Source organism: Camellia sinensis, chromosome 10 (assembly GCF_055761805.1).
Source record: "Camellia sinensis isolate YWXY chromosome 10, ASM5576180v1, whole genome shotgun sequence".
NCBI classification, from domain to species: domain Eukaryota; kingdom Viridiplantae; phylum Streptophyta; class Magnoliopsida; order Ericales; family Theaceae; genus Camellia; species Camellia sinensis.
Genome location: NC_138970.1, coordinates 132,288,743 through 132,302,068, shown reverse-complemented (window position 1 = coordinate 132,302,068; position 13,326 = coordinate 132,288,743). Strand labels below are relative to the sequence as shown.

Here is a 13,326-nt window from a genome sequence, read left to right as displayed (position 1 = left end):
TTTTTGGTACAAATGACTAGCATGATTCACTTTTTTTTAATTTGAACGTACTCGGTATATGATTAGATATTTTAATTCAATTCACATTTATTAGTTACATGTAAATAGTCTTTAAGAATAGACAAAATATATGTAATCATTAGAATTATTTCTCTTCATCTTTGTTATCAATGTCGCATTCTATAAAATTAATAGTATTTTGATAAGTAGCTAAAATACAGAACATAGTTAGAGTGGAAACATAAAACAGTTAATAGGCAAAATAAAATATATACTTTATAATAATGTTTAGATAGATAAAATGCCTATTATCGTTGGAGATGCTCAACCATGCTCTCTAAAATGCCTCTTCAAAGTACATAAAAAACTACTTTCTTTATTTTGCCTAACTAGTTTAGCTAGTGTACATTCCAACCATACTCTTTATTTAGCTAACCAATCAAACTAAGTTAATTAATTTTTAAAAGAAAACTATTATAAACATTAATAAATAAATAAATAATCTTTTTATAACGTACTGCATATATTGACATGACATTTGTAAATATTTATTTATTTCAACGGTCATATTTTCAACGGTCATATTCTCAAATGGTAATATTCTCAACGGTCATATTTTCAAACGATAATATTCTCTCAATGGTCATATTTTCAAACGATAATATTCTCTCAACGGTCATATTCAAACGGTAATATTCTCTAACGGTAATATTCTGTAACAGACATATTCCTGACGGTCATATATTTTTGTTTATAAAAAGGATTTGCTTTTTCATTTTTACCAATTTGAACTATATTTCTCAACTTCATTCATTTTTTAATTATCATGGCTCGCAATACCATGAAAATGATTCTTAATGACTTTGACGATGATGACGAATTGCAGGTAATAACGATAGTTGCAATGGAAGAAGAGCGACTCAATAGAGAAAGATGTTCGAGAAGACGTAGTGGTTCCATTGAAGGCCATGCAGTTATTTATCGCAATCGAGTTCAAGGCCATGAGAGACTTTATCAAGACTACTTCTCAGAAAAAGCTATATATCCTGCCCATTTATTCAGGAGGAGATTTCAGATGAATCGATCTCTCTTTCTTCATATTCTATCTACAGTGGAAGCATACAATCCATATTTTGTCCAGAAAACAGATGCTGTTGGAATCATTGGTTTGTCTTCCCTTCAAAAAATGACAGCCGCTATGAGAATGCTCGCTTATGGAGTAGCAGCAGATTCGGTGGATGATTATGTGAGAATTTGTGAAAGCACCACCATAGAGAGTCTAAAACACTTTGTTAAGGCGGTGGTTGCAATGTTTTCTGAGAGGTACTTGAGGAGCCCTAACAACGATGATATTTCAAGATTATTAGCGATGGGAAGCAATCGCGGGTTTCCTGGTATGTTAGGGAGCATTGATTGTATGCATTAGAAGTGGAAAAATTGTCTTACTGCATGAAATGGTATGTATTCTGGTCACATCCATGAACCAACTATTATTTTAGAGGCTGTGGCTTCTCAAGATTTATGGATATGACATGCCTTTTTTGGGATGCCCGGATCTCATAACGACATCAATGTATTAGATCGTTCTTCTGTATTTTCACTCCTTACTCAAGGTCGTGCTCCTCCAGTCAATTACTCAATCAATGGAAATGATTATACAATGGGATACTATCTTGCCGATGGTATATATCCGCAATGGGCAACATTTGTCAAAACAATCTCATCTCCACAAGGGAATAAGCAAATATATTTTGCAAAAGCTCAAGAATCGGCAAGGAAGGATGTTGAGCGAGCATTTGGTGTGCTCCAAGCACGTTTCGCGATTGTGCGAGGACCTGCACGTTTTGGAAAACGAAAATAATGGAAGATATTATGATGGCATGCATAATAATGCATAACATGATTGTTGAAGATGAGAGAGATGCCAATGGATTAGACTTTAATTATGATACAATTAGTGAAAGTCTTCCACCAATGTCTCATGAGTGTACACTAGAAATTTTTGAATTCATTCAAAATCATCATCGCATCAGAGATAGAGGAACTCACTCCAAACTCAAACAGGACTTGGTCGAACACTTGTGGACACTACATAGAGACTTCTTGTGAGAAATACTAGTTGGTTCTTATTGATTTATGTACTAGCTTATATGCTTTAGTGAGTGTGTTTTCAAAAATATTTGTACTACTTTATGTGCTTTCAATAATATATCACTAGTGATTTGTTTTTAATCTATGATCTTTAGTGATACTTAGAATGAATTTTTTCTATCAATAAATCCCTAATATGGAGAATATGGAGAATTCTTAGTCTTTCTTTACATCTCTCATTAATTTTGAAATCCAAGACTTGAATGGACATCAAAAATATAAAGAGCAAAAATATAAATAGCACTAAATGTAAATAGCACTAAAATCCAACAAGAATTCAAACCCAACAAGTCTGTCTCCATTTCAGATTTCAACCAGCAAAATTTGAAACAAACCCAACTCTAAATCCAAGTCAAAGCACTAAAATTCTGAAGATCAAAAACAAATGTGCCAGCAAACCTAAAAATAAAATCCAGTCAAACTTAAATTAAATAAAAACATAGCTTCAAAGCTAAATAAAAACAATTAATTCCTTTTTTCAAGGATTTGTATCTAACGTTGGCGAATATATTGTGCTTGCAATGGAGGCATAATACTTATATCCATTGACATGATTCTCTCTTCCCCTCTCATTTCGTCCAATGTAAGCCTTCGTTCCTCTCTCCTTTCCTCATTTTCAATCCTTCGTTCCTCTTGAAGGTAAGATTTCTCAAATATCTTTATTTTCTTCTCATTTGTTATGTCATTCTTTACTTTTATCTCTTCTAATAGCTTCACAAAAGGCGACTCTGTAACATTATTTCCAAGATCTTTAGCTTTGTTTTTCTTTGCGGCCTTCCTTCCTATTGGTCTTTCCACAACATCATAGTTATCATTGTTCTCTAAGTTTACTGAATCTGGTGTACAAGGGGTAGACGTTGCCGGAGATGCATTTTTTGTGCTTTTTTGCTTCTTTGTTGTTGTATCTTCCATCCATTTTGGTTGGGATCTCAGTTCATTCCAACAATGCTCAAAGGAAAAGTTCGAGTGATACAAGTCTTTGTACAATTTTTTCGCATTCTGAATCTGAAAAATAGATTAAAGAATAATCACTATCACGCAATGAATAATATATATTCATTATAGGTACAAAATTAAATTGTAGTAATACCTTGTCTTTTTCAATCGAACCACTTCGATTCAACCGTTCAACTTGAGCAAAACATCCACAAAATTTATTTGTGGCAAGTTGAATCGTTGACCACCGATTCATTAGAGAAGTTTGAGTTCTTTTAGAATCGAAGGTTTTGTACTTGTTGTAGTTCTCTCACACTCTTAACCAATATGCCTTTGACTTTTGCTCATTTCCTCTAATTGGATTTAAGCTAATATTAAGCCATGAAGATATGAGCATCATGTCTTTCTCTTCGGTGAAATTCCCTTTGCGTTGTGATATCTTTGTAGTTTGACTAATAATTTCAAGAGAGAATGATAAAGATTGACACTCTTGTTGAGGAGATTCAGTGGTAAAATCATGGTCAACGTCAAACTCGTTCATTAGGTTGCTAAAATACACATTTTCTTGATATTCCATCTAAAGCACAATTGTTCATACCACACAAAAAGAAAAAAAAGAAAAAAAAAGTATCAATTCATGGCCTAATTCCAAAAATAATGAATTAGGGAATGGTGGACATAATTTGAACAAAGTAATTTAAAATTGGAACAAATCTGATTCATAATGGACATAATTGAACATCTTTGAAAGTAATTTAAAATTGAAACAAATCTGATTCATAATGGACATAATTGAACATCTTTGAAAGTAATTTAAAATTGGAACAAATCTGATTCATAATGGACATAATTGAACATCTTTGAAAGTAATTTAAAATTGGACATAATGGACAAATCTGATTCATAATGGAACAAAGTAATTTATAATTGGACATAATTGGACATCTTTGAAAGTAATTTAAAAGTTTCCTGATTCACAATTGGAACAAATCTGATTCATAATGCATAGAAAGTAATCTGATCCCATCTAGAATTTGCATTTGATTCACAATTTAAAGTAATCTGATTATGATATATAAACATAGAAAGTAATCTGCGGATTCACAATTTAAAATTTGCATAGAAAGTAATCTGATTCACAATTTAAAAGTTTCCTGATTCATAATTGGACATCTTTGAAAGTAATTTACTGTATTTTTTAGAATATAGATATAAAAATTATAAAACATAGACAAACAATAATTTCTTCAAACATGCTATCCTATAAAGCACACCAATGTATTTGCATCTATACTGATATATAAACATATTTATGGTTAGAAATTAATTTTCTTTAAGTATCTATAGCCTACCTTGAAAACAATATGTGACAATTCTTGTGTAGCATTAATAATTAGAGCATCAATTATAGCAAAAAAATTAGAGCATCATTTGCTTGGAATCGCATGATTCATAATTGTTTAGTGCAAAGCCAAGTCTCAGTGCTCAAGACTCAACTAATAAAACAACTTTCATATACATTTCTCAAACACTTACAAAATAGACTAATTAATTAGCAGAGCAATCAGTTAACACATAATATAAAGCATGCAGAGGACAATTCTTTGAGGCAATTCTTGGTTGGAATTGTGGGGTAATATAATATAAAACAATCAGTAACCCTCTAAACATCAGTAACAATCAATTCTTGGCTGCAATTAGTAACAATCAATAACACATAATATAAAACATGTATAGATTCTTGGCTGGAATTGTGGAGTCAATTCTTTGAGGCAATTTATCGAACATGTAGAGGACATTGGAGAAACCCCTCTACACATTGAAAAACCTATCATCAAGCAATCTATAAAAGCAAATACAACAAAATATAAAAGTGAATCACTCAATCTACCAGGCACATTGCATAAACACTGAATATAAACCCAAAACCCAATTTTTTACCCCAAAAAAAGTATCGAATGCAGCTTTAAATATAAAAAAATAGCATGAAAATACAGACCAACAAACAAAAATTGAAACTTTGGACAATGATACGCCCTCAGATCTGATCACTTCAAATAAATCATCAACGGTTTATACCCAGTGGCTATCATCAATTTCCCAATGAACAATTTCAGTACACAAACCCAATTTTTGCAAATGGATTGCCCTAAATCATGTATTCCTTTGTAGATAGATGATGGAGAAGAATAGGGAAGTGGAAAAAAGAGAAAGAGAAAGAGAAAGAGAAAGAGAGCCATACCTGGGATCATCAATGGGTTGGAACAGAGATGGAACAAGCAGCGATGGAGGCTAACACAATGGCGGGAAGAGTGTTTTGCCTAGTAATGGACGCTGGCTACCTGTGGAGAGCCAAAACGAGAATTGGCAAAATGCCTCCGCAGTTGCAGAACGCGTTGGAGCTTCGAAATCTAACTTCAATAGGCAAAATGCCTAATTCTCTCCTTTTGGCTCCTGCGTTGGAGATGCTCTTAGACTAGGCCTAACAAAAATGGATATTTGTTTGGAGTTTGGATCCTCCAAGGTACCTGTCTTCGGTGCTTTCTCTTGGGAACGGTCCAAATTGGTTCCCCTCCCCCCACTTAACAATAGGCGGCTCAGATTGCTTCAGTATACCAAAAAAATTCAAATTTTTCCTTAGGTAGTCGATCGGTTGGTTGACTGGGTAGACGCCTAGTGAATGAATTTTTGCCTAGTTTTGCATAAACAACATCACTCTTCTCGACCATGTGAGTCAAAATTGTAACAGTTTATATCATTTTAGAAGATAAAAGTTAACAGCGTGGAGAAAAAAGATTGATCTTTACTTGTTCTAAAAACTTTCCACTAGTATGCTGGAGTACGAAAAATAAGCAAGATAGAATATCTGGTTTTCTTCAAGTCTGGTGAATACAAATGGATCTCACCTATTAAAAATGCTTCCATGTGAAATTTCTTATTGCTTCCATGGAAATCCTTCTCGGTCTCAAGGATTTGGGAATGGCCGCCTCTACCTCCACTTCCGCCTTCGTTGGTGTATGTAGCGGTGGTCATCGTCTTCCTTTTCTCTGTTATTTCCCTCTTTCTTCATGGAGTTTGAGTTCCTAAGTAGAGAAAAGGACTCTGTTTTAGGGAAATTTTGATTTTCTATTTATTTATTGTTATTGAAGTAATTTGATCCGTCCATTGTTAAGTGGGTCAGGTGGCCCAATCTAGATCATCTATCATGAGCCAAACCCGCCCCTATAAGTTTAGCATTGTAACTAGCCAATAATCCTAAGAATGCTAAAGGCCTCTGAGACAGATTAGCAAAATAAGGGGCCAGCGGAAGTAAATACAGAAATATAATCGTCCAATGAGCTGTGCAGACTTATATGAGACAGAAATTTAAACTTTATATACATATATTATCACATCATTCTTACGTCATCCATACATATACAAATAAAACAAAAGGGACTTTGCACTATTACAGATAAACAAAAATTTTCATATACAAATATACATATCATCAAAGCTCCTACATCAAGAACATAAAACTTGTCAAAGGCCACCTAAACTTAGCCTCCACTTGGAGGCACCAAAAACTTAGACGGCTTTAGATGATGGCTCGACTAAAGGAGTTCTTCTAGGCTTGTCCTTCATGTCGCCCACCTATACATATATACACACAGTGAGCTAAAACCCAATGAATAATATTAAGGTAAAGAGGTTGGTGGACAAATTACGAACGTTTCATAATCATAAAACAGATCATAACATAATCAATCTCATATCTAAACACAATAATGGTATATCTAACAGAGCATAACATATCGTGTTCCGACTAGAGTAATTGGTCCCAGACACTGATTATCAAACATAACACCACTTTGTCAAGTGGCTAGTGACATCTCGTAATCACATATATTTCATGGATCCGCATTGATATGTTGTCCCTCATGACTTGGGACTATCTTTGGATGCCATAGTAGATTCAAACATAGGACATTCGTTTACTTTAACAAAATAACATTTCAGAAATCATAACTTATCGTATAACATTTCAAACATAATTCATATGAACATATCTTTACAATTACGTTACTTACAGTAGACTTCTAGAAATGGTTGATCAGTCTTTGAGTCTTGACCTACAATCACAAACATACATAGCACAAAACATGTCTTATCATTCCATATTCATATGGCAATTATGGCTTAGCTTCCCTTACATTAGTTTCTTATTCTTTCTTATCACATTGCTTGTACTACGGGTGTTCGCGGTTCGGTTGCAGCCAGAAAACCTCTAATCCGCTATCTGTCTGCCAGATGGGCGAATTGGAAAAAATCAATCCGCATCCATCTGTCGAATTGAAGGATACAGATTGAGCGGATTGGCAAATTAGTGGAGGGATGCGAATTAGTTTGGCGGTTTAAATTATCGCAAATTTTGAACATAATACAATAATTTGTCAACATTTTTTTTGGGGATAACAATCCAACTCAACATAACCAAAAGATTATCAAGTAAATTGTCAAATACTAATAATAAATACATATAAGAAAACCATGTATTGTCAAAATTATTTCATTACTTTTTTTATTCAAAAACTATTTAATTTGATTTTTTTTTTAAATGAAAAAAATTAAGCCTTAAATTTTCCACACAAAAATATCAAATATCAACCCTTGCTATTTGATAAAAGGATTTCCAAATTGAAAATAAATTGAAAACACAACAGAATATCTAAATTCTTTTTCAATTGAAAACACAAATAGAATATTTAAACATATTGAAAACACCAAGTCTTACAAATTATTAGGGGTGCTCATAGTTTGGCGGTTCGGTTGCGATCAAAATAACTTCAAATCCGCCATCCATCCAAAACTAGGCGGATTGGAAAAAATTAATCCACAACTATCCATTCATCATCATGCATTCTGTCCAAAATGCGGCGGATCGAATCGGTTTGGGCGGATCAGAATATTCTCTATTCACCCCTAGCTTGTACATATTGAAACACACACTCTGAATACACTTGATTTATCATGTCTCATTTTTAGGTGTGTTTCTAATTCTTATCCTCATTATTATAGCTTAATCATGGCTTAAGAATGCTTAGGATGCAATGAGGATACAATTATGCACTTTGAAACACTTGAAATAATTTCAGAAAACAGGACAGTTCGCTCAAGCGGACCCCTTAGTCTGCAAAACTTTTGAGAGCTCGCATTTTAGGCTCGAGCGAACTTCTCAGTTGCTCGGGCCAAGACTAAAAATAAAGAGTGGTCATTTGAGTGGTCTTTTGGTCGCTCGAGCCAACCATCAAACTCTGCAAAAGTACTGAGAGCTCGCAAAGTACGCTCGAGCGGTGAGACAAAATTCTAGAATTTTCAGATTTGCATTTAAAGCTCAAAACTCAATTTCAATGCACCAAAACTCATTCTTTTGGACCAAAACTTGAGAAAACATTTAGAAACTTGTAGAACATCATGAATTGAAGGTCATTTGCAAAATCAAAGCCTAAAAGCATACCAATTCTTCAAAACCAAACTTTAAAACACATGCATGAAATGATCATGAAATCCAAACTTCCAAAACATGGACAAATGAGATGTTTAAGTATGAAATCGTGGTGAGCTCTCAATTCTTAGCAAATATGTACACTTGCATGTGTACTAAAACTCATTCTTTTGGACCAAAACTTCAGAAAACATTTAGAAACTTGTAGAACATCATGAATTGAAGGTCATTTCGCAAAATCAAAACCCAAAAGTATGCTAATTCTTCAAAACTAAACTTCAAAACTCATGCATGAAATGATCATGAAATTCAAACTTCCAAAACATGGACAAATGAGATGTTTAAGTATGAAATCATGGTGAGCTCTCAATTCTTAGCAAATATGTACACTTGTATGTGTGAATTCTTAGAAAATAAACTCAAAACTTGCATGCACGTGAAAATCTTTTCCAAAATTCTTTGTTAAACTTCAAAAACATAAAAATCACTTTCAAAATTTCATGACTCATGCATGCATGTAACTTATAGCTTCTAATTTCATCTCTAATGACATGAATTATGTTAAAAAATGAGAGTTCATGACAAATTCATGCATGCATGTATGGAATTGACCTTAATTCTCACAATCCTAACTTAATTATCAAAATACATGCAAATGGTCAAGTATCATCCATGAATACAACTCTAAAACACATCATCTCCAAGAATTGAAAGGTAAATGCTCACTTAAAGGCTTCAAACACACTAGTTCTAGTACAATCTTGAGCTTCTCTTCTTAATCTTCAAGAATCAAGCCTTAATCTTTTCAATTCTCTAGCTTTCTCTTTCTAAAAGTGAACTCACTCTCTCTCTAGAATGAATTTTTAGATTTTTGCACTCAAAAGGAGAAGAATGAGCTCAAGAATGAACTTATATCACACTTATATAGCTATGAGTGGCATAATACAATAATTAGAACATTACGACAATTAACATAATAAACACATAATTTTATTTTAACCTCTTAATTAACATCCTTAATTACTAATTAAGAGCAAATTACGGATTGGGGTTATTACACCGTCCCTCATAGGAAGCATTGGAGAGAGTTTAGTGAAGAGGATCCGAACTCTTGTGTTTGCTTTAGTTTTCAAATCAACTCTATGGGTTGTGGCAACTTGGTAAGATTGTGAGATATAAGTCTTGAGGGCTTAGGTTTTATTTTTTCAGAGTTAGTTATCTGGCTGACAGCACATACGGTTGGTAGGACGAAGCTTTTAGGCTTAGGCGAACCATTTCTAGTGTCAGGAGTATGGGTTCAAATCCTTGTCTATGTGCAAATTCGTGACTTATCGCTACATGGTTGACTGGCCATGCTATATAGCCCTACTTAAAGATGACCTCTAGGGTCTCGACTTCTTAGGGTCTAGTCTCAGAGGCTACCCCTTTATCATTAAGCCTAGTTTTCAAATCATTTTTTGAGAAGTTAAAACCTAAAATTTGTTTAGTTTATAATTTTTTTTTCAAATTATTTTGAATCACTTTTCTATCTTCTCTCTCATTCTCTAATATTCTGCACATTAATCAATCATTTTTTCTCTCACACTTATCTATTCAATGACAAAAAAAAAAAAAAAAACACATCAGTGAGATTATAACAAATATAGATTACAAAAAGATGATAAACATTATAAATATTAATAATCAAAATTATAAACTTTTCACTTTTGGTAAAAAAAATTTCCCTAATTTCATTAATAGATAATTCTCCCAAAAAACTACAAATTATTCCAAACTACAAAAGTCCAACTACAAAATTATGAAATTATTTTCAAAATATGCAACCAAATAAATTTTTAAATTTTGAAAACTCTTTTTAAAAATTTATAATTTAAAATTGATTTCAAGACCAAACCAAACACAATTAGGGATTTTATTTGTTGTAGGCTGTTTGGGATGTCCCAAATAAGCAATTTTTTTTTTCCTAGTGATTTTTTTTCTTAAATTATATTAATTTTTTTTTTAATCCAATCCACTTTCTGTACACAAATTTAAAAAGTAAAAAATAAAATATAAAAATAAAATCTATAAAAAATTTGAAAAAAGCCAAAAATAATCCAAAAAAGTTCACTATTTTTTATTTATTTTTGTCTTTTCTGAACTTTTTAATTTTTCGTTCATCTCACCCAATAAAATCTAGAACCCTAGAGTTTTTTGAAAAAAAAAAAAATCACTAAAGATGAAAATAAATTAACAAAAAATTACCAAAAAAAGAAAACCTTAAACACCTTAATATGGTATTCAAGTAGTGCCCATGTTTGGTGTAGGGTTAAACAAAAAAAAAAAAAAAAAAACAAAAAATTGAAAAATTGCAAATTGATCTATTTAGATTAAATTGTAATGTTTAGTTTGATTTTCTCAATACATCATTCAGTCTTGGCTTTTAATAGTTTGGTCCATGTTTTTATAGTTATTATTTCAATTTGAAACTGATATTTGTTATTTAGGATAGATACTCAAGTATTTTATTAATATCTTGTATATTGAAAAACCTAAGTAGTGATTGGTGATATATGATTACAGTCAATTTCCCATGTGAGACCCCTTAATTTTGTAAATCCTAGTAAGACCCTTATTTTTGAATTACTATAATAAAAGCCCTTAGTTCCCTGTTTATTCGCAAAATTAACCCTAGAACTGAAAACGTATCACGGATGAACCCGTACAAACCCTGATTGAACCCGGAACTTAGGAATCATTTCTAATGCCCTAATACTAATTAATTGAATCCCTAAATATAAAATTATCACTTAAAAACCCTAGGTTTTTCCAGTCTTTACCACGTTCGTCAGTTGTTGCTTTTTTATTTGAAACAAGAAATCCAAACCGAATTAGACTCTGTAACCCTAATTTAATTTAATTCTACACTAAAATAAATGTCCTAATTCATAAATTAAACCCAAAGTCCTCACATTTTTATCAAATCACAAATTGACCCCAAACAAGTACCATTATATATATATATATACACTTGCACCCTAAAATCTATTTTATACACTATATTTTACAATTTCTAACATTTGTACACAAGAAAAAAAGAAAAAGAAGTCCCTCAAATCACCATCATGTGGCCGGACTATACATATATAGATGCAATGAGTGTATTTTTTGAGACAAACTTGCATAAATTAAGGAAATTTTTTGACCTAGGTACAAACTTGTATATATAAATGTATATATACATTATACTTGTAACTAGGATGGTTTGATTAAGATAAAATCCTAACAAGATCATGCTTAGGTACTCAATTAAGACCTCTAATCATCCACTATTCCATTAAATTCAAACTAAACCCAAAATATCCAATCCAATTCCAACCAATGGGCATTTTGGACCTTTTGCACCAATTTTATTATAAAAACAACCCTTTCCTTAGCATTTTACATACAAGAACACACACACACAAACACTTCATTTAGCTGAGAGGGAGAGAAGAGAAGAGAGTGAGGTTGGTGGAGGAAAGGAGAGAAATGAAAGGTCTTGCTAACTAACAAACCAAGTCTTAAGTAAGCCACAACACAACTCTCTCTTTGATTTTCCTTTTTCAAATACATGTTATTAGAGTCTTGAAATCACATTTTCAGAATTTTTGTAACAGTGTTCATGTGTTCAAAGTTGATGAATTGGGCTTGATCCTTCTTCTACTCATATTTTCTCTTAATAGATGCAAAACTATCTTTTTCTTCCCATATTTTACATTATTTCCAAAGGCATACCATCACTCTAAAAATATGAGTTATTAATACATTATTTAGTATGTTTTCATCACAAAAGAAGTGAAAAATTTCCCTTCGTTGGTCTCTTTTCTCACAAATCTTCTTATTTTTGAGTATTGTGCATGAAAAATCTATTTTACAACCAACTTTCAAAAATTCTAGAAAAATGTAGAAAAATATTATGGACCTCAGTTTTATGTCAAAATCTTCCTTAAGGAGTTATCTTTCAATAAAATTTGGTTTCATTGAAAAAGAGTGAGCAATTTGTAAGAAAATCCAATTTTCATAACTGTCAATGAATTTGGACAGCGCTAGAATGTTTCTTAAATAACTAAAAATCTAGAAAAGCTATTCCAGTTTAAATTCTTTACAACATGTTCTGAAACACTAGATTAAATTCTCTACAACCCGTAGGAAGGCCAATTTCGGAAAAGATCTGAAATATCCCTTTTTGATTTTAATCTTTAAATAGTACTGAATCTGAAATTTTAGTTTTGCATTGATGTTTTATGCTGTTGTCTTCATAAATATGCTTATTAGTATATGATCATGTCTTGGTATGATATTGCATGTGTTATAGTTATGTTCCTTATCTTCTTCATTTGATGATGCTCATACTTATGTAGATATTACTATCTTGTAGTTGTTCTAACTTTAATTTAAGACATCTAACTCAACGAAAACCTTAATTGGGGTGGTATTGGGTTTTCGATCACTTGGATAATCAAGAGATGATAATGTGTTATGTATGGATTGATGGGATGTGCTCCCTAATTGAAGGTTAAGTCTTGTGCAAGCGGTTATCGCATAAACCCTAGAATGGAACGGATGTATTCGGACTCTTTATAATGGCTTGATTGGTGAGATAAGGTTGGATTCAGATAAGACATTTAGAAGGATAAATTTTTTTTTGGAAGGATAAGATGGAATTCGGGATGATAAAACTTTTTTATTTTCACCTTCCCTTTTGAGGCCTTGCGGTTGGTACTACGTGGTAT

At 32.2% G+C, this 13,326-nt stretch overlaps 1 protein-coding gene across 1 annotated transcript; it reads left to right on the top strand.

Annotated features, from left to right (window-relative positions):
• Nucleotides 1-826: 826 nt before the first annotated feature.
• Nucleotides 827-1,861, top strand: LOC114271191 (uncharacterized). Its single transcript, XM_082890426.1, has 2 exons — nucleotides 827-1,394; nucleotides 1,614-1,861. Exons 1-2 carry the CDS (start codon nucleotides 827-829, stop codon nucleotides 1,859-1,861), a joined length of 816 nt encoding a protein of 271 aa, XP_082746552.1.
• The last annotated feature ends 11,465 nt before the right edge of the window (nucleotides 1,862-13,326 follow it).

What these genes read in the sequence shown, in the direction of transcription:
- LOC114271191 (XM_082890426.1), top strand. Translation starts at nt 827, where the DNA reads ATGGCTCGCAATACCATGAAAATGATTCTTAATGACTTTGACGATGAT. An exon ending in AAGCAATCGCGGGTTTCCTG is followed by an intron (nt 1,395 to 1,613) that starts GTATGTTAGGGA and finishes TCCTTACTCAAG; the next exon opens with GTCGTGCTCCTCCAGTCAAT.